We start from the raw sequence: 22,503 nt of genomic DNA, 5'->3' as shown, positions 1-22,503 counted from the left end.
AGTGGGGGCCGGTATTCTACAATCCTGGACACGCAGTATCAACAAATAGTATCAACAAACAAACCTATTTGTTGATATTTGCTTTTGTATTTTTTGTATTTTGTATTTTGTATTTTGTATTTTTGTATTTGCTTTTGGGACAAATACAGAGTTCAGTGGATTTGCTGTTTCCAAATACCTGCTGATTGAAGAGACTCATAAGTATATATCCAGACAGCCCAGAACAAATCTTGTTTAAAAGAAAGAAAGAAAAGCTGTCTGAGCAAAAATGAAACTTCCTGATGATTACATTGTTCCTATTCAAGTGGACACTGCTCAGCCAACTGCAAAAAAACAACATAAAAGACATTTCTGATCGCAACAGCAGCATAAACACAGGCATATTTTGGACAGCAGAGAAAGGAAAGAAACACATGCTGCCTTACAACGCAGAGCCATATTTTGATGTAAGGCACCCAGTGACCTGACAAACATTTGGAAATGGATCTGCAGTTTGAATAATACACGCCCTTATACTGAGATCTCTCAAAAATCATTCTCAAATGTCTGTTAAGATGAAGGCTAACATGGTATAGGTGGCCAGTGAGTTATGATCTTGCTTCTGCTGGTGGACTGGGATATTTCCCTCTTTCCCATAGACATGCAAATTCTTGGGGGACTCTCACTTCTGCTAACACGTGCAATAGCTTACTTTAGAAAGAGATTTACTTCACAACACTTGATCTGCTGTCAAACAGGGCCAGTGTATGGCCCCATTTCCATCACACTCTATAAAAGCTTGAGCAACCACTCGTTTCAACAGCACCATCAGCTGCCTGTGCACTTTCCAGCCTGAAAAAGAAAGAAAATGGGGAGGCCCCTTACCGGAGGTGCGTGAACACAGCAAACGTGCTGCGCAGGAAGCCAATGAGATCCACGAGGTAATCACTGGCCCTGCTGCCAGGCTCCAGAGCCATCCAGTCGTAGTCTGCCAGCTGCAGGAACTGGTCAATCTTCTGGTTCAGGTTAGTGTAAATCTCTTCCTCAGCAGCGTGGCGGGCGTCCTGTCCAACGAGACCACATTATATGGGATGGAGGGTCGACAGCACAAGGTGCTCCATAAGGAACAGGATGCTAGATTGACCAAAACTTCGGCCCTAACAGCACAAGGCAATGTGTCTGTAGGCTACCATAGGGTTGCAATTAGCTCAGGTTAGCTCATCCTGGCAGGTCAGCTCCAGGTATGATCAAACTAGTGTCTGACTGCTGAAAGCCAGGGAGAAGGAGGACAAACACGGCATGGGGATGGGAGGAGGAGACAGGGGAGAACGTTCCATGTAGAAAAAGGCTGAGTGTGTCACTCAGAGGTGCTGCAACAGGTTGCCCAAGGAGGCTGTGGATGCCCCATCCCTGCAGGCATTCAAGGCCAGGCTGGATGTGGCTCTGGGCAGCTGGTGTGCTGGTTGGTGACCCTGCACACAGCAGGGGGTTGGAACTGGATGAGCATTGTGCTCCTTTTCAACCCATTCTATGATTCTATGAGATACACCAAGCTTTGGGTGTAGGAGGGCTACAAACTGGCAGAGGGCTCAGAGCCTTCCTGACAGGGCAAGGATGAAAAAACTCATCCTTAGGCCCAAATGGGAAGATGGTGTCTGATGGGAAAAGGAAGGGATTTCCTTGGGGTCACAGGGCCTGCTGGGTTATCCCAAGGGAAACCTCATCTAGCCAATTCCCTACCATTGCTGGAGTCCCTGGCACTGCTCCCTTCCACTCTGTGGCCAAAGGGCAGAACTCAGACAACCCCCAGCTGAACCAGCCGTGGTCTTAAAACTTCATGGGAAGAATCTGGGTAAGATGCTCCTGGTTACAATTTAAAGATTGGGAAGCCCAGTACTTCCTTTCAGCCCTGATTTTTAGCATTTCCACTCTCCGTTTAGCATTTAGCAACACTAAAAGGAACAGAAAGGTATAGAAATTAAAGTTCTCAAAATCTATTCTCCTCTTGAGTGAAAGAAGAGAGCTTGCATTCATGGCCAGCCACATGCAGCTCTGTATGGTGATCAAACAGCAAAATAAAAGATCATTGAAGAAAAAATTGAAGTCAGGCTTTTGTTTAAAAGCTGCTTAATTCCTTAGATAATGAGCACTGCAGTCACAGCCTGTAAATTAGGGGCTACAAAGGCTCTTGGTCTGGACAAGAGTAGTGCATACAGCTGCTCTGAAACGAACGCCAGAAGCTCATCTGATGGCTTCAGCTCCCAGGCCATGATAAAATCACCTTTCAACCCAAACATGGACAGAGCTCCCCAGAGATGCCACTTACCTTGAAAGTCGTGGTCCCATAAAGTTTTGTGGTGTGAACAGTTTCTGGAAGTACATTGGTGATGTTGGTTATGAATTCTTCGAGGAACTTGCAAGATTTCTCCAAGTGGGTCGTGTTTATAATAATCTGTACCAGCTGCAAAAGCAAAGAGCAGGTATTCAGAAAGATATTCAGGAAAGGTATTCAGAAAAGGTATTCCTCACACAGAGGGTGGTGAGGCACTGGAACAGGTTGCCCAAGGAGGCTGTGGATGCCCCATCCCTGCAGGCATTCAAGGCCAGGCTGGATGTGGCTCTGGGCAGCCTGGGCTGCTGGTTGGCGACCCTGCACATAGCAGGGGGCTGGAAGGAGATGATCATTGTGGTCCTTTGCCACCCAGGCCATTCTATGATTCAGAAAAGGTATTCAGAAAGTTGCTCCTGAAGCCAGGGAGGTGCTGAGTTGATGGGTGCCACTTTCTGAGAACTTCTAGCAGGAAATGCTGATGCTGTACAAACACACTGAGCTTCACCCCACACTCAAAGGCTCTCCTCCTTTAACAGCAGCAGAGAGTTATACAAAAGGTCATTTTTTTGGAAGAAACAACAACAACAAAAAAAGAAAGCATTTCCCATGACAGCCACTAATACCACTGAAGATTTTTTTTTTCTAATGACTTTCCTATGCTCAGCTGTCAGTCAGCACTCATTCCAGCAACAGGCTTACAAAGAAGCACCATGTCAGACCACGGGTATTCTGGCTGCTAATGAACCCTAACGAACCTGCACCTTGAGTGACACCTAACAGCAGCCCTCTGAGGCACCCGACAAAGGAAGCAAGGGCTCTGCTTCTCCAGGGGAGGTGTGGGTGAGCAGCTATCTCCCTGCTCTTCATACCCACCATTATCTGCTATTTTTCATCGTGCTGCTTTCTCAGCTCCCTTTGCACGGCACGGGATCGGGACATTAAAGGCAATGACAAAGACTGCTGAAGTCAATCAGTGCCAATGTTTATAATCCAGAGCAAAGCAATCCCTGCTTCGCCTTCAGCATGGCTGCCTTGGAAGCCAAACACACCACTAATTCCTTAAGCAGGTACCTTTCTTCTGTGCAGACCTCCGTGAATATGTTCAAGGTGCAAGGTAAGCTGTAACAAAACCTTTCCAAACAACATTTAGCTCTGATATGGTGCCAAAATGCTTCTCCTGCAGACACAGAAAGCATTACAATGCTCCAGACTGACATCACTTAATTGCAGGAGCATGGTGTGGTAGTCTGCAGTTACCTCTTCTAAAGAAACTATTTAGAAACACAAATCATTTGCTTCTGAATGAGATGGAAACAAGCAGCGCCCTGCCAGGCACAGCATTGTTTCTTTTTCTCTTTTTGCTTCTTTGATCCTTTTATGTTTCAGCACCAACTCGAGCATTGCAGACACATAAATATTGAAGTAAAGCTGCAGCGATGGCGGCGCCCAACTCGTGTTGGTGCCAGATCACAAACGGGCAATGGCCACAGACTGGGAGGCTCAGTTTGGATGTTGGGAACAAAGAGAGATCTTACAAACTGCCCACAGAGGCTGTGGGACCTGTGCTTTGGGAACACGGAGTCAGGTAGAGAAAGCAAAGCTGAGGAGACCCAGATTGAGCAAGGAGGTCCCTTCCAGGCAATGCTTGCTTTTAAGAAATTGAATTGTGGTCTATTTGAACGCCTCCTGCTTTGCACTCGGCCCCCAGAAAGAAAAAACACAGCAACCAGGAGGGCTTCTCATCTCTGAATTTGCTGGATTAATCCAGTTCTCAATTTCTGCCTCCTGATAAGTGCTCATTTGTTTGCCTCTCCCTCTGTCAGCTCTTCTGTCACAACTCCGATGCAGTTCCCCACAGTTTCAAGCTAATTAAATACTGGGCATTTCCAACTGCCTGAAATTCCTCCTAAACTTCTCATCACAACGCGTTGGTCCAGACCTGTAGGCCTGAATGCAAAAGCTGCATCTAACTTCAGGTAGTTCTGACTTCACAAATAGAACAGTGGTCTTAGCATCCTTGGTAGCACGGGCCTCTGCACCCTGCTGGATTTTCATTGAGTCACAGAATGGCTGGGGGTTGGAAGGGACCTCCAGGATCATCAAGCTCCAAAGCCCTGCTGCATGCAGGGCCACCAACCTCTGTATCTCATACAAGACTTCCTTCCATCCCCTCCCAACTGATCAATTATGAAAATAAATTAAAGAGGATAACGGACCAAAAAGTTGGAACATGGACTTGAATATCACCTTCTCCACTGTTTGGAAGAAGATACTTTAGATTAGAAACAGAGAGCATTGCTTTGAGCAAAAATTCAGCCCGAGAAGGGTGGATGGTGATAGGACAAGGGGAATGGTTGTAAACTGAGACAAGGGAGGTTCAGGTTGGATATTAGGAGGAAATTTTTCACCCAGAAGGTGCTGAGGCACTGGAGCAGGTTGCCCAAGGAGGCTGTGGATGCCCCATCCCTGCAGGCATTCAAGGCCAGGCTGGATGTGGCTCTGGGCAGCCTGGTCTGCTGGTTGGTGACCCTGCACACAGCAGGGGGTTGGAACTGGATGAGCATTGTGCTCCTTTGCAACCCAGGCCATTCTGTGTTTCTATGAAATCCTTCCCTCTTCAGAAGTGCAAAATGTAGATGTGACTGCATGGAGCATGGGATTGGAGGGCACCTGGAGGAGTCCCATGTCACATGAAAGCACTGTCTTGACGTCAAAAGTGACTGCAAAAGATATTTAAGTATCTTGCATAACTATCATTTCAGAGAATCATAGAATCATAGAATGGCCTGGGTCGAAAAGGACCACAATGATCATCTGCTGTGTTCAGGGTCATGAAGCAGCAGACCAGGCTGCCCAGAGCCACATCCAGCCTGGCCTTGAATGCCTCCAGGGATGGGGCATCCACAGCCTCCTTGGGCAACCTGCTCCAGATTTAAGAAGCTCAGAGGAAAACTGAACCAATAGGTCAATGATTATGCAAAGGAAAGAAGCAGGGGGGCAGGAAGATGCCCAAAATGAGCAGCCAAAGGATTGCTGCTGGAGGATGGAGAATGCAAGGGATGGTGCTGCATTCCTCAGCATGGAGGGAGCCCTGGGAGGAGCAAGACAAAAGGGGAATTTGCCCCCAAGGAGCAGAGAGATTCCAGACTGTGAGATAAAGGTCTGAGGAAGCACTGTGTGTAAATGCAGACTGCTATAAATGCGCTGAACTCCCCCAAATTCATCCACATGGGGTATTTTTGAGTGTCCAGAGAACACTACACATTCCTCCAATGCAGTTAATTAAAGAACTGCAGCTGTACTAATACCTGCTCGCTTCATAACAGCACACAGAGGCCCAACTAAGGCATTCTAACTGGTTTGGGTACCACACATGTTCCCAAAGAGTCGTGACTTACAAGCCTTGAACTTTTTGGAAATCTGACTTTGTTCACAGAAAAGTGTCAATGTTGAAAAGAAAACGCCAGCACAGAGTTCAGACCGTATAAATGTGCTTTTAGATGGAGAGCAGCCCTCCATTCTCACCGCTCCCACGTGTCTCTTGTCTGGCATGAAGCCACCCCAGCACTCCTTGAAACCCTCCCACCTGCCCTCTTCAACCCAGATGTATAACTCCCCAAAAACCCAAAAGAAAGGCAGAAAAAAGCATCACCTTTCCATAAGCATAAAGCCTTTCTTCCACTGGAACAGGTTGCCCAAGGAGGCTGTGGATACCCCATCCCTGCAGGCATTCCAGGCCAGGCTGCATGTGGCTCTGGGCAGCCTGGGCTGCTGGTTGGTGACCCTGCACACAGCAGGGGGGTTGAAACTGGATGATGATTGCGACCCTTTTCAACCCAGGCCATTCTATGATTCTATCATTCTTTGACTCTTGCTTTGTACAGCAACACTGCGTGCTTTCCTTGTTGTTTTCCAACCAAAAATTTTACAGTAACACTCCAACCCAGCATCCCTTCAAGGTGCTGGAATGAGCTCCAAGTGACCATACCCCATTTTGATGCCCTGCCTTGGAAATTACTCCACATGCAATCTCACCTCTGTCAGCCCCACGTTTTTCCTCTTAATGACGTTCTGCAAGCAGTTGCTCAGCGTCCGGGTCAGCAGCAGGTTTGTAGATTTTCTGATCATATCATCAACTTCTGTGGAGCTGGAAAGCAGAATTTCGAGAGAGATTTGCAAAGTGCTTTATCTCAAGGCAAATAATAATAATAATAATAACACTGTAACAAAACTAACACACCCTTTCAACTCTTTGAAAGGGTAGATAACAGCAGGACAAGGGGAAATGGTTGGAATTTGAGGGAGGGCAGATTTAGGTCAGATATCAGGGGGAAGTTCTGTGCTTATGAGAGTGGTGAGGTGCTGGAACAGCTGCCCAGAGAGGCTGTGGATGCCCTGTCCATCCCTGGAGGTGTTCAAGGCCAGGTTGGATGGGGCCCTGGGCAGCCTGGGCTGCTATGAAATGTGGAGGTTGAAGCCCTGTCTGCAGAAGGGGGATTGGAGCTTCATGATCCTTGAGGTCCCTTCCAACCCAAACCATTCTATGATTCTATGATATGTGGAGCCATCCTCACTCTGACTCCTTCTGTGGGTTACGCCTGATCACCTGTGTGCTGCCTAGAGCTGCTAACATGGAAATATGTACTGAAATACCAACAATTTTGGCCTTTTTGTGCATGCAAAAAAGGCAAACGTGGGCAAACCTACGTCCTTATGCTTCTCCTCTTAGAGGGGTCAACCCAGCACAGGCTAAGGCTCACCCACTCCATTCTCACCAATGCATTCAGCACTGTGCAAGAAAGCTGCAATTCTGCACATTCAGATCAAATCATCCTAAGACTCAAAAATTGCTTGTTTTTTTTTTTTAACTCAGTAAATCAGATTCTAACCCATCCGTGGCTTTTGCCAGATGACTACAACCTCAACCTTGCTCAAGCTGGAGGGGTTTGGCTTTCTGCTTTTGGCTGCAGGGCTGCTGCCGTGCCCTTCCATCAGTGCACGCCAGCAAGGTGCAAGCTCTGTTTCTTGCAGCAAGGCCTGGAAGCCAGCCCCAGAGCCGGGGCCTTTGATCTGTTGTTGGCCCTGCATTAGCCCTGACACGACGGGGCTTTATCTCTGGCAGAGCAGTAACAGGAGGCTGATGGCAAAGAAAATTTCAAACTGCAAGGCTGAGAAACATTAATAACTTTCAGGCTCCTGGTAAATCAACCCTGTGACCTTTCGCTCCGTATCCTGTTTTACCTGACAAATGGGCCAGATTACAAAGCAGGGATGGACAGGGGAAATAAAAGCAAGCCTTGCATTGCCCGCAGCGCTGCTGCACGGTTCAGGCACTGCTATTGGGGTGCCCAAAGAGAGGGGGGGTCAGACATTGCCATCCTCTGCCCAGCACACACCTGGGAACTTCTCTGCTGTGTTGATGTCAGAACAGGCACACCAAGTCCACCCTGAGCACCTGATGCTGAACAAAGCAAGACCAAACGGTCTCCCAAACCTATCTCAGTCTTCCTGAGCATCAAGTATTGCACGTGCATCAGTACAGGTTGGGGGATGAGCTGCTGGGAAGGAGCTCTGCACAGAAGAAGCTCGTTGACCAACAGCAGACTAACAGTTGACCAATGGTTGACCATGAGCCAGCAGGGCGTTCTGATGGCCAAGACCTGTGGAACCCTAGGGTGTATGGCACAGAGTGTGGCCAGCAAGGCAAGGCAGGTGCTCCTCCCCTCTGCTCTGCTCTGCTCTGCTCTGTAGAAGGGCAGATCTGGAGCACTGCACCCAGTGCTGGGCTGCCCAGCTCCAGGCAGACTGCAAACTACTGGGAGAGCCTCACGGAGGGTGCAAAGCTGGTGGGAGCCTGGAGCACCTCCTGATGGGGACAGGCTGAGAGCCCTGGGGCTGTGCACATGGAGGAGAGAATGCTGAGAAAGATCTGAGCAGTGCTGATCAGTGTCTGAAGGGCAGGGAGCAGGAGGACAGGGCTGGGTTCCATTTGGTGGTGCCCAGTGCCAGGACAAGGGGCGCTGGGCACAAACTGGAGCCCATGGGGTTTCATCTGAACATGAGGAAGAAATGTTTTCTTGACTTGGAGACTGACACAGCCCTGGCACAGCTGCCCAAGAAAGGTGGGAGAGTCTCCTCTGGAGATATTCAAACCCACCTGGATGCTTTTCTGTGCAACCTGCTGCAGGGAACTGCTTTAGGGGGATCTCCAGAGGTCCCTTTCAATTCTGCGAGCAGCCTTCAGGAACCAGAATTGCACAGAAAGCCCTGAGGTCCCCAGGAGAAGCAGGAAACATTGCTCCCTGTGCGTGTCACAGAGCTGAGCTGTTCTCCTGTCCCAGCCAGCTGAAATCCGTGTCTTGCTGCAGCTTTCCCAAGGAAGAGCCCAGCTGCACAACTCCCCATACACAGAGCTGCTCACCACACTGAGCTCACCAGCAGCTTTCTCTAATATTCCCTGCTGTTGAAAAGTCAGCTTTTCTGGGCTGTGCTCCTGCTGACCTCTACTCCCTTCCCAGCTGGATGCAAGGAGAACAGAACCAGCAGCTCAGCAGGATCCTGATGATCTAAATGCAATGCCACCAGCCAAAGTCTCAGAGCTGGTCTCTTCTGGGTCATTGCTATTGATCCCTGGGAGTTTCTTTTGCTCCTGCTGAGGGTGGATGCACCTCCCGTGCCATGTTGATCAGGGCCAGCCCATGTCATGTCTCAGATCCCTGGGCTCCTCCAGGCAGGGCTGGGGTGTCAGCTCCAAGATAATACATTTGGGTTTCATAAGCATGGAATGGAACACGAAGGGAAGAAAACTGGCCACGGAGCTTTTCCTTGGCTTTACACTGTGGCAATGGCTCTCTAAGAAGGTTTTACTTAAAGAAAACCATAAAGAAAAAGCAAAATCCATGCACACACACGCAGCCCAGGCTTTCCATCATCCCCCAGAAAGGACCAGACTGTCCCCAGCCCATCCACCAGACAACAGCACAGTTAAATATAGAAAGAACAATAAAACCTAATGCTGCGATGGTCCACAGATGGCAAAAAAGTGACATGGTGACACAAGGGTACCTCGTGGCATGGGGGGAGTTGATTGCTGCTGCCAACAGAGTATGGGAACCATGAGCTAGAGAGTCACAACGGCTGGAGCCACGCTCAGAAAGGGCAAAAATAAAGGTGGATGGAGCAAATGGTGGATGGAGAACTGCATCCAGGCCTAGGGCCCCCAGCACAGGAAGGATGTGGAGCTCTTGGAGAGGGTCCAGAGGAGGGCACTGAGATGAGCAGAGGGCTGGAGCAGCTCTCCTGTGAGGAAAGGTTGAGGGAACTGGGATTGTTTAACTTGGAAGGCTTCAGGAAGACCTCACTGTGGCCTTCTAATATTTGAAGGGAACGTACAAACAGGAGGGGGAATGGCTATTTTTACAAGGGTGGATAGCAATAGGACAAGGGGGAATGGTTTTAAACTGAGACAGGGGAGGTTTAGGTTGGATATTAGGAGGAAGTTTTTCACACAGAGGTAGTGATGCACTGGAACAGGTTGCCCAAGGAGGCTGTGGATGCCCCATCCCTGCAGGCATTCAAGGCCAGGCTGGATGTGGCTCTGGGCAGCCTGGTTGAAACTAGACGAACACTGTGGTCCTTTTCAACCCAGGCCATTCTATGATTCTATAAACATGGCACATGAAGCTGTGCCTCCACACCAGCCCTGGGTGCCCTTGGGGAGCTGTAAGGGAAGATATGAAATCATGGATTCACTAAGCCCATCCCCAAGAATCCTGGTAGCACAGGAGGCAGAGAATGGGGCACGGTGATGACGTGGTAGATGGAAAATGAGCACTTTTGGACACTGTGTCCACTTTTCTCCTCAAAACAACCCAACAATCAACCAGGCCGTGCTGTAAAAGCTTGCTTTATGAATTCAACCATCAAATCCGTCATTAATGGTGTCAAAATCCAACCACCTCAGGGCTGGCTGTGTGCACAGCCCATGACAGTCACACTGCCAGCCCAACGGGTGTCAATGCTAGTCAATGGGTGTCCCATCCCTGACTGCAGTGTCACCAAACACTGGGCTGGCTCCAGTGCTGGCCTCATCAGTGGGAATCACAGCCACGTTTCATCCATGAGAGCCTCCATGGCATGAACAAGTCGTGCTTCATAACGACTTGTTCATTTACCTCTCAAGTGCTGTTTCCAAAGGCTGCCTGCTGTCATTTTGTTAGCTGGCCAAGTAAGCTAGAAAATAAGGTTGAAATGATGGTTATGTGTTGGATAAAGCAGCCAGGTGACCCCTGTGTTTGGGTGCCAGCAGAGCACAAAGATCTGTGACGTTGGACTTGATGATCATGAAGGCCTTTTCCAACCTGAGCAATTCTACTATTCCGTCTTCCACGAGGTTTGTACACCACAAACACAAAGCAGGAATGTTCCTTGGAAGAAGTCTGATTCTGAGCAGGATGTGACCAGGAGCAGCAGTGCCACAAAGAAGCATCACTGAAGGTTCACCATGAGGACTGGGTGCTATCGTCCCTCGCTCAGCACCTTCAAGCTGACCCAACGCAGAGCAGAATCACACCCAAAAAAAGGGCTGATTCAGGTGTTCAAGGCTCTAATTTATTATTATTAATAATAATTTTATGACCTAAATTATTCGCAGCCCTTTAAAGAATTGTATCCAAAGTGCTTCCAGGATCGCTGGGAACAAAACGATCCAAGTCCTGGTGGATCAGAGCTGCCATCTCCCACTTCTACCCACTGTTTTCCAAAGATATTCCCTATCTTTAGAATGGGAAATTCCATTGGAATGGGTGGGAGCCTTTCAGTGAATGGATGCTCTTAAAGACATCTCCTCAATGAGCTCACACACATGCTCCTTTTTTTTTTTCCCCCCCCCAAAGGGAGAAATGCTGAATATATAAAGGAGGTTTTCTTTCTCCTAATCAAATTAATAGAGCCAAACCAAAAGAATTTGCAAGCCCTGGAAATGCTCAGTAAGCTCCACATTTTCTTCAAATACTTTAAAAGCAAAACAACTTTCATAAGCATATCAACATAAAGGAGTCTACTCCCATCCAACAAATACAAGGAGCCAGTTTAAAATAATAATTAGAAAAAATACAAGCTACATTTTCTGCCACGGGCTCTGTTCTTCAGGAAAAGACTGCAGAGCGTTTAAGCAAACTGTCTGGGTTAGTGACAGCTGATGTCCCATATCCCATAGCAGTAGTCATGACCTTCAGGCCCCCCGTGACTGACGGGCTGACCCCAATCACTCCAGGGTGCAAGGTAAATGACAACCAAAGAAGAACAAGAAAGAGAAGAGAAAGAAAACTTGCTGCCGGCTTTGTAGCCAAGCTTCCTAATAAAACCTAATTCAAGCTGTCAGGGTGAAATGAAGAAAGTGTCAACAGGGGTTTTCAGAGAAATATTCCAAATGTTTGGCTAGAATGTCCAAAAGCTCGGCTCCCCTCCCCCAGCCCCAAACCACTCCTCAAAAAGGGCTGGAAAATCCAATGTTGAAAGGAATTTTAATAACTTGTCCGGGGGGACCCCGAGGAGGGGCCCCAGGGAACGCTTTTCTTCCATTCCCTGACAAACCCAATCATCTCTGTAATGGTGAAGAGCACAAAACTTGTGAGGGAAGTGCCAGCCGAGGGGTTCGGTGAAACCAGCATCCGTGTGAAATAGGACCATCCCGCCTGCCTTAGAAACAGAGCCATTTAGTGGTGACCTGCAGGTTAAGAGCCTTGGGAGCCACCAAAGAGAACAACCTGCCACCAGTGAATGGCTGAGGTTGAACCCGAGGGGGGGGGGGAGCAACATCCTGTGCTTTGCACACCACGTCCTGGGGAAGACGGAGGGAGAGCGGCTCTCCAAATTACCACCCCTCTCACAAAGGCAAAGAACTGAAAGAACCCCTGAGTGGGCACCCTAACATCTGGTGAGACCCCAAAACACTGCCTGAGGTTCACATTAACACAGGGGCCGCCCATGGCCATGACATGGAATTGCCCAGGGAGGTGAAACCCTGTGGACAGACCCAGATTTTACTGGTATGGCACTGAGAACACTAGAAATGTGTGATGAGGGCCAGGTTGGATGGGGCCCTGGGCAGCCTGGTCTAGTATTAAATGTGGAGGTTGACAGCCCTGTTTGCAGCAGGGGGTTGGAGCTTCATGATCCTTGAGGTCCCTCCCAACCCAAGCCATTCTATGATTCTATGAGGTCCTTCTGCCCTCCTGATGCTTCTAGCAAGGTAAAAGCTTTCACTGGGTGCAAAAAGAAAGCAATTTCTGGCTAACAGTTGTCTTCCACTTCAGCACACATGCAAGGCCAGTATCTAGGAGCAGTGGGATGGAGGAAGGATGGTAAACACAAAACAGAGAATATTTGTACATATTCTCCAATGAGAAATACATATATATATATAAATATACATATATAAATCCCTAAACCAGAAGCCAGAACTAACCACCACACAGGGCAAAATCAAACCTTGGGCTTTCTGGCCAACACACTCCTTGAAAGGACAATGCAGGGAAGCTGCGTAGCCATCACTGACCAGGCACTGACCCATCTTTTTTGGAAAGATTGGCTCCAACCATCTGCCATGACTCAGAAATGTCTCAGAAGGATTGGCTCTCTCCCCTTTTACACACCTAGCATGGCACTGGGCTCTTTTTCCCTACATAAGGGAGATTTATGGAAGACTTGGCCAGCCAATGCTCCAAGGAACCCACCAGCCACCTGCATCCTGGTCAGAGTGTATCCAGGCAGTTGAGTGGCATGGAAGCCAGAGAACTAATCTTTTAATTACACTGAGATATTTCAATGCCAACAAAACTTCTTTTTTTGACTCGATGATCTCTCGAGGTCCCTTCCAACCCCCCATGAGCAGGAACACAATCATCCCCTACCTCAAATGAAGGTCTTCTGAAAACTTCAGACAGGCGTAGATGAATTCCTTAATCTGATTGTAAACTTTAGGCACAAACTCAGAAAAGGGAAACTTCTTTGGAAACGGTTGCTGTAAAGAACAGGAGAGAACTGAAGTCAAAGAGCAGATCTTTTAGAGAGAGAACTGCTCTCACAGCCAGCCCAGAGTGACGACTGCTTTCCAGTAACATGTTCCAAGCAGCCAAATTAATACTAATATTAGCTGAGTCCAGCAATGAAACAACAAGCCAGCATTTATTGTATATTATATAAACATTTCAGCCAAGTGAAAGACCAGATAATCACTTACAAACGGCACATGGGTGCATAAGGGATTTGGAGTCTGAAATGGGCTGGAAGGAGACTTGTAGCTAGAAGGGAACAGGCAGCACAAAGCAATTCTTATTCCCTCTTTCCCAACTCCCTTATTTGTAACAAAAAAGCCTATCAGAAGATTCTTTGCTATTACTTCCCACCACACACAGGCATTTTGCTTGCTCACCTCCCCAGTTACCGCACAAGGTGAGCACTTGCTTACAACACAAGAGCCAAGAGGAAACAGATGTCCTCTCCCTCACAACCCAAATTTTCACTACCTCGCTCTCACTCGTAGCACAGATGTGGCTGAGAGGTGCAGAGCAGAGCAGTAAAAGCTGGACCCCATGATACAGTCTCAGGGAAGGCCACAGACTTTCTGAAATCTAAACACTTGACTTGGACCGAAAACCCTCCCAGCCATAATTAAGTTCACCAGGCTTGGAGCTCGCTGGCTGCCAGATGTGGAGCACAAGGCCAAGCATGCTTTTAAGGGACACTGCCTAGGTCAAATCTGGCTACGCTGTTAGGCTCTGCATGCACGCACTTTTACAAAAGCCAAGATAGACCACTTCTTGTTTCTGGTTGGTTTTATGTCTTTTTTGTTAGATAGCATTAGCTTAAAACAAGTTCAAGTCAGTAACGGTTCATACAATGGGAGTAAAACACCAATGGAAGGAAGTATTTTCATCTCTCTTCCATCTACTGCAAGTGATGCTGAACTGCAACAGCACACTGTGCTCTGAAAGCAAAATGGATGAGGTATTCCTCACCCACGCCAGGAGAAGTGCAACACATGGAAAATCTATTTGTCCTTTTCTCTTTTTGTTTTGAGTTGCTGGGACCTTCTCAGTTCTACTTCTCAATGCCAGTAACAGAGGTGTGGGCTTTCAGCGCACCGGGAGTCACGCCGTGCCAGTTGCCTCATTTCACATTACCTTTTCAAGTTCTGCATCCTGGAATGGGAACTGTCCAACTATTTTCTTATAAATCTCTTCATTTGTCACTGGGATGGGACTGTAGTTATCTGAATCCAGTATATTTCTAGAAGAGAAGAAAGCAAGAAAGCTACAGCTGGGGGGGAGGCTGCAAGGTCCCTTCCATGCTATGATTCTATGCTTCCATGATTTCAGGGGGAAGTTTTTTACCAAGAGAGCGGTGAGGTGCTGGAACAGGCTGCCCAGAGAGGTTGTGGATGCCCTGGAGGTGTTCAAGGCCAGGCTGGATGGGGCCCTGGGCAGCCTGGTCTAGTAATAGGTACGGAGTTTGGTGGCCCTGCATGCAGCAGGGGATTGAAGCTTGATAATCCCTTGAATCTTTTCCAACCCCAGCCATGCTACGATCCTATGATTCAAGTGAGACTTTTATTTCTTGGCTAAAAGGACTTTGTAAGGCATGTCTCCTGGGTTTACTTAAAGAGCTTCTTACCTGAAAACTCCTGACCATTTCTTCAGCAGCGTTTCACTGTATTGGTCTTGGATCTCCAACAGCATGTCGAAGAGCTGGTTCACTGGGAAGCCATATCCCTGCCACGAGTGGGGGAACAGAGCAACTACATCAGCTAACAAGACATTGCTGAGCAGCATTTGTTGTGCTTGGGGAGCTTGCATGCAAACACTCCCTGCAAACATGCCTGCTGGCAACAGACAACAGTCACCTACCTGGAGTGTATCTGCAAAGAGGACGATGAGGTTCTTCAAGTCCAACACCAGGCTTGGGTCTGAGCAATACGACTGCAAAGAAAGGAGCATTAAAACACGTTTTAAACCACGGCATGCAGGAAAATACTGCTCTCAGCCCTCCTGCCTTATCACTCCAGTGATAATACATAGGCACACTGTGCAGCCCCAGGATCAGTGGTGTTTACTGCACAGTCCATGCCTGAAAGGCTTGCAGGGCACGGGAAGGCACACTGATAAGGGTATCTCTCCTGGTAGTGCACAGCTCATGGGGCTCTCCATGATGAACAAGGATTTCAGTTGCTCTGCAGATACCTGGAGTGTTTCTAAGATTACCCAGGAGCTGCTGGGGAAGTGAGAGGAGATGAAGCAAATCAGTGTGCTGCCGTGGCAAGGAGACAGCAGAGCCTCTCATGTAATATTTAGTGTGTTGTGTCTAATGGTAATGAAGCATTGCGGCGAGGCATCCCTGAGCCCTACGCCAAGGCTGCATTGCTAAGTGGAAGGTTCAGGCTGAGGAAAAACACACTGCGTGCCTTTCAGCAACCTGATGGTCAGAGCTACAGCAGATGTGTGTATTTACCATGGGTCAGGATGCTGCCTGAGGCTCTGAAGACGCTCCTGTACCCCACAGCAGCCCTGAGCATCGCCCCAGGGACACCCAGGGTCACCCACACCAGTCCCACCCTATCTGCACACCAGCAGCAAACCTCAGCCCTGCCGAAATATGCAACGTTTCAGACAGGCTCTTACCAAATATAGAATCATATGCTGGAAAAAAGAGACTGAGATTTAAAGCTCACTGGAAACTCAAGGGGGAATGGCTCCATTAATCAATGAGAAAGACTGGAAGAGACACGTTTTCCATTTCACTCTCCAAAAAAGAAAGTCAGAAAGAAAGATAATGCCCTGAAGCTATCAGGAATGATAAAAGATGTCCCAGTCTACAGCAAGGGAAGAAAATCCAGGCGTTACATTTGGCCAAATGGGAAGAACTGGAACAGTCTCAACCTGTGCAGAAGCCTTCCAGCAAGTCTCACCAGCAACACAGGATGGACAGCACTGCTCTGTAGAGATGACACAGTTGACCACAATAATAGCATTAAGAAATTGTGGCAAATTTTGTGATATCTGAAAAATAAACTCCTGACAGCCATTTCCTGCACTAGGTTAGAACCTACAACTGATGGCCATGGTGCTAAAGGTGAAAGCAGAATGTGTGTACATGTCTGTCCATCACGGCCAGCATGCCAGCAGAAAACTCCACTCATAAAGAAAAGCATCAAGGAATCATAGAATGGCTTGGGTTGGAAGGGACCCCAAGGATCATCAAGTTCTAATCCCCCACCAATCTCCATATCTACTACTAGACCACGCTGCCCAGGGCCTCATCCAATCTGGCCTTGAACACCTCCAAGGACAAGAAGTGCAGCTTTATAACACAAGGAGATGTACAACTCTCTGCCTAGTCCCTTTTTGGGGCATGGAAGGAGCACTGTACTGCTCAGGTACCACACACAGTGTTAGATGCATGCCCACAATAAGCACCCCATAGCATCCTCCTGCTGCTGGATGATGCTCCCTCCAGGAGCAGCAGTGGGATTCCAGTGATTCAGGCCCAACAATTTGAAAATGGATTTGGGGAAAGTCATTCAAGATTCTTCTTTTATTGTCAAATGTAGTTTGTTTCATCCCATAAACCAACAGGGTGGCTCTTCAGCAAGCTATGAAACATCAAGACAACTCAAGTGCTCCCAGCTGAAACAGTGCATTATTATATCAGGTCATGCATTCTTTCCCCAGTTTTCCAGGACAACCCGACTCCCTCTGCTGGTGCTTTTCAAAAGTGATGAACCAAGCAAAGGAAAACACTGCAGTGCTATATTCTCCTTTCCAGCCTCCCCAGGTATTGCAAGTTTGGAGCAGGGAAATACAGTGCAATGTGAACCAAACAAGCCATAGAGTTCTCCTGGAGGAACAGCAGTGTGTTCCCTCTGTTGCTTCAAAAAGAGTGAAGTCAAAACAGAGTAGTACTGTGAAAGCCAACATTTCCAGCACGTCAAACCCAACTCAAGCAACAGCTGAGCAATCTGGGGCTTTTACTTACTGAGTGTGTCCTCAGTGCTGCAATGGTCTTTGATAACGCCATCTCCCACAGCTCATCAATATAGGCTCTATTTACCAAGCCCTGCGTTGTATGCAAGATGTGATCTTCAACTACAAAAAACCTGATGGGGAGGAGAAAATGGCACTGTTATCAGAAGTCACAGGCATCAAAAGAGATCTGCAAACACTGCGTGCAAGGGACATGCACTGCATGTGCACAGATCTCCACAGCAAGCCCAGATCTGCAGCATCCATCCCAACTACTGCTAAGAACAGATCTTTTCTTCACTTATTTTTTAATGTTGTAGTATTTTCTACGATGCCACACTGCATTATAGCAGTGAGCAAAAGCCAGCTGTTCCCACTGACACCTCTGTGCACACACAAAGGCAGAGCTTTCCCACTCCGTTATCTGAACAAGAACTGCTGACTGAACTCTGCTTCAGCCAGCAGCAATCGCCTTACAATGGGTTAACTGCAGGGAGAACACTTTAACTGCAGGGAGAACACTCTGGTGCTCTCTACCCCATGCTCTCAGCACCATTTGGAGGCAATCAGTTCACTCCAGTCCTCATTTATCAAACGCGTTGGTCCAAAAGCAGCAGCACGATTCAGGGAGCAAGTGTCCCAAAACACAGTTTTAAACAGGAACGAGCAAAACCTCTGTTATATTTTGTTGGGAAAATCCAGCCTGGAAGCTTGAAGCTGTGTTAGGTCAGCAGCACACACTGCACTCACCTCCTTCAGCAAGAAAACAATCAAATAATTGTCAAATATTAAAGAATCATTAAGGCAGAGGGCCTATTTGCCTCATTAGCAGGGCAGGCAGGTGGTGCTCCCAGAGGTGGCAGGTTCCTATGGCTGAGCACAGCAAAGTTCACCAAGTTTTGTCTCCTTTTGAAGGACAGACACAAAATAAGAACAATATTCCCTCCTCTCTCTTCCCTTCTGGGCTCCTCACAAATGCAGCACGCACACATTTAGCACCCATATAAAAAGAACACCTACCCTACAATTTGATTGAAGTACCTCCTGTAGCCGTCCAAAGTTTCATGCTGTGACAAAGGAGAAGTGAGCAGAGGTTGAAATAAAGGAGAGCAAAATGGGAAAAAGAAAAGAGCATCCACAGGGCCGGGCTGCTCCATCAGGAGGAACCCCAAGCACTGACCAGGGCATGGCCATACCATGTTGGAAGGAGGCTGCAGCACCAGCCGGGCTTGTTTTCTTCTCTGTTTCCTGTAGTAGTTCTCAAAGGTTTCTCGGGCACCCTGGAAAGCAGAGAGGATGAAGTCAAGTAAGCAGGCTTTGAGTTAATCATTTAATTGCACGTACAACACACTGCATCAAGGACACAAAGCACGCTCGCCTCCAGCATTCAAGGCCAGGCTGGATGTGGCTCTGGGCAGCCTGGGCTGCTGGTTGGTGACCCTGCACATAGCAAAGGGGTTAAAAGCAGATGATCATTGTGGTCCTTCCCAACCCAGGCTGCTCTGTGATTCTATGACTCCATGATACCTGCACAACTCAATCCAAGTGCCTAACGAAGACTGATTTTACTCCAAACACTAAGAGGAACAAACCCAAATACACGTCCAAGAGTACTTGAGTTGGACTAGATGACCTTTCAGAGTTTCCAATTGAAACAATTCTAACAGCAGGATAAGGGGAAATGGTTTGAAGTTGAAGGAAGGAAGATTGTTTGGATGTGAGGGGGAAGTTCCTTACTATGAGATGAGTGAGGTGCTGGAACAGCTGCCCAGAGAGGCTGTGGATGCCCCGTCCATCCCTGGAGGTGTTCAAGGCCAGGTTGGATGGGGCCCTGGGCAGCCTGGGCTGCTGTGAAATGTGGAGGTTGGTGACCCTGCATGTGGCAGGGGGTTGGAGCTTCATGATCCTTGAGGTCCCTTCCAACCCTGACCATTCTGTGGCTCTGTGATTCTGTGATCTTCTGACCCCTGTGTGCCCATTTCCCAATATCCTTGGGCAGATGTGGCACATGGTGCCGTGCAACCCTCCCCTTTACCTAACCCTAAGATGGACAAACATCTGATCTACCTAAGGATGGGGACAATGGAACAACCAGAATTTTAGTGCTGGTGAACATCAAGAGGGGACCAGCAATGCCAGAAGGAGCAGCAGAAATTCTTGCGCTGATTCTCAGTGATGCAAAGCCACAAACATCAGAGTTTAAGAAAAAGATGCTTGGGTGGTTAATACCTGTCAGCAGGAGAAAATAAATGAGCTTTTGAGCTCATTCTCTCTCATGGTGGCCATGCCTCACCCACCACCGGGGTCTGAGCCTCCAGATGAGAGCCAAATCCCAATATGCTCCCATAACACAAGCACGTGGGTTTCCCCTCCACGAGCATCACCCACTCACGCCAGGCAAGGCACAGGGGTCAACGCTCTGGTGGTTGAGGCCGTGCATTTGCAGGGGTTTGGTTTTACCAAAAGCTACATCTGAGCACCCCACCCAGGCAGGGCAACGCAGCCACGTGGATCCTCAGATGCCACCTACCTGCTGAGCCCTCCTGGTCCCCCGGGCTATGGAACACCTCGCTGGTTTTTCTCCCTGCCTGTTTCTCCCTCCCCCGCGCCCGTCCTGTTTTATGTCTGAAATTGGATTATAAACACTTCAGAGAAGGGACAAGGCCTTGCTTTGAACTGGTAGGAGACAAAATCTCATTTGGAATTCGCAAAACAAACAAGAGGCAACAACAAATATCACCTGCCTGAGGAAGGCACCAGACCCCAACCTCTTCTACCAAGACAACAAAGAAATACAAAAGAAAACCCCATGCTAATTTAATGATGCTGCAGCTACTCCATCGTTACACAGCCAGGCTGCCTCAAAATGCCTCAGCTAAAGGGGACCTGGGCAATTTCTGTTTCCTTCTTCTGTATGTCTCGCCGTCTGCATTTCTTCTACAGGAGTTGGACTCCATGATCCTTATGGGTCCCTTCCAAGTCTATTCTATGAATCTGTATCAGAGCTCGAGCCCCTAAGCTATGCTGCTGCTCTCAGTTTGGCAGTGCAATAGGAGAACCAGACTGTTCCATATTCCCACTCGATCACCGCTGGGATCAGATTTTAGGCATCCATTAAACTTTGCTTTGCCTCATTCCTCAAAACCTACACAAGTGGAAGAAGAACTCAATTATCTCCCAGCAGCACCACCGGGATTTGGAGCGAAGCTGCTCACTAACTCAGCACAGCCTGCTACCAATGAGTGATGCAAACCTCCTAATTCAAGGCTTTCCCCCCCCCGCCTCATCCCTATTAAATTGCTGTTGGGCCCCACCGAAGGCAGGAGCCCCAAAGGACCAAGCCCCGAGAGCGGCTTTACGCAACGTCCCGTGGAAGTCAGCAGGTAATTAATTCCCCATTAGTGAATGCACAGAAGCTGCCATATCCCAAAGCCACGCAGGACCTCGGGGACCTCATGGAAGTCTTGAAAGCAGTTCATCTCCCAAAGGCCGGTCTGAAACCAATCAGTTATTTTAAGACTAGATTTTGAACATTTCTAGGACTACGCCGCAGCAATGTGCACCAGCTGAAATGGCCTACCCTCCAACTGAGCTCCTCCCTGCTCCCCTCACCCTCCTCACACACTTCCTCATGACTGTAAGGCCAAGAGGCGTCCTGTCACCCAGCTCCTTCTTGGGGTCTCCCTCCCATCGCCCTCTGTCCCATCCTCTACTTGCCCACTCCATCGCAGGGCTCCTCCATACGGACATTCTCCACGCAGCTGCCACCAGGCTGTGGGTACAACACACGTCCCTCTGGCCTTAAGCTGAAACCCCTGACCCCATCACTCAGTTCCATTGAGGATGTACCAGCAGGCTTGGTAAAAATTGCTCGTATTCCAGCTTTTGCGATAGCTTGAGGAGTCATAAAGGTTGGAAAAGACCACAAAGATCGTCAAGTCCAACTGCTGACCCATCGCCACCATGCCCACTAATCGTAGAACCATAGAATGGCTTGGGTTGGAAAGGACCTCAGGGATCATAGAATCATAGAATCATAGAATCACCAAGGTTGGAAAAGACCTAAAATATCATCCAGTCCAACCGTTCACCTATTCCCAATAGCTCCCACTAAACCATGTCCCTCAACACAACATCCAGCCTTTCCTTGAACACCCCCAGGCTCGGTGACTCCACCACCTCCCTGGGCATCCATTCCAGTGCCTGACCACCCTTTCTGAAAAGTAATACTTCCTCATGTCCAGCCTGAATCTCCCCTGCCATAGCTTGAAAAGATCATCAAGCTGCAATCCCCCCACCACAGGCAGGGCCACCAATCTCAACATGTAATACTAGATCAGGCTGCCCTGGGTCCCCTCCAACCTGGTCTTAAACACCTCCAGACTAATCATATCTAAAGAAGCACAGGAACTAATTTTATCATAATATTCTCTGATCATTAAGCTAATTTGGGTTGCATTTTAACTGAAAAAAAACTTTCCCTTTTCCTCCAGCAAGAGGGACATGAGCTGGGAGATGAGACATGAGATCCCATACAAAGGCCTTGCTATAAACCTGTCCCACACCTCAGAGGGTCCCTCCAGCCCCACACGGTGCCTGGAGGCTCTGGACATCAGGTCCTCCTGGTTCCAACCCAGCACATGGCTTTAACTTCAGCAGAGGAGAAGGAACAGCAAAGACATTTGAAAGCATTCCCAAAAAAATGTAGGTCATGCTCACATTTTAACACTTTCCCTAAAATTTATGGCCCCGACATCCCCCTCTCGATGCGCTGTTCCCTGTATTTTCCTCCTTGAGCCTTTTTTGAATGGCCCAAGAATGAGAGGCTCCCTCATGAGAGGCTATTCCAAAGAAAAACTTCTCCTCCCAAAAGAAAAAAAAAACCCTCTCAGCACCATTCACATTTTTCTTATGCACTATTTCATCCTTTTCTCTTCAGTGCATTCCTCCATCGTCCCCCCAGACCGTCTCATCGCTCATGCATCATATTCTCTTAAGAATGGGAAGCCTTTCTTCCCCTTGGTGGCAGTTTTAGTTAGACCACCCAGTTTCCCACATTTGACCTACTTAGGATCATACAACTTATCACGTCTTCAGATAATATTATTCCTCTTCTCTGGGCTCTATTTTTAATACCGTTTTCCTCTGGGTGAGAAAAATAATAATAATAAA

General features: G+C 48.2%; 1 protein-coding gene across 1 annotated transcript in view; it reads right to left on the bottom strand.

Moving 5' to 3' along the window:
* The window catches only part of EXOC6B (exocyst complex component 6B), a gene marked incomplete at both ends in the record, with an annotated part of 241,370 nt that overhangs the window by 84,271 nt on the left and 134,596 nt on the right, over positions 1-22,503 (bottom strand). Inside the window, 11 exon segments of the mRNA XM_079534332.1 lie at positions 865-869; positions 872-1,043; positions 2,306-2,440; positions 6,347-6,458; positions 13,225-13,334; positions 14,497-14,602; positions 14,987-15,084; positions 15,220-15,291; positions 17,345-17,465; positions 18,352-18,398; positions 18,528-18,611. Of these exon segments, the coding sequence (XP_079390458.1) occupies positions 865-869; positions 872-1,043; positions 2,306-2,440; positions 6,347-6,458; positions 13,225-13,334; positions 14,497-14,602; positions 14,987-15,084; positions 15,220-15,291; positions 17,345-17,465; positions 18,352-18,398; positions 18,528-18,611 (1,062 nt within the window).

This window comes from Tetrao urogallus, assembly GCF_951394365.1.
Source record: "Tetrao urogallus genome assembly, chromosome: 4".
NCBI classification, from domain to species: Eukaryota; Metazoa; Chordata; class Aves; order Galliformes; family Phasianidae; genus Tetrao; species Tetrao urogallus.
Note: the sequence above shows the minus strand (reverse complement) of the source record. Positions and strands in the feature narration are given on the sequence as shown.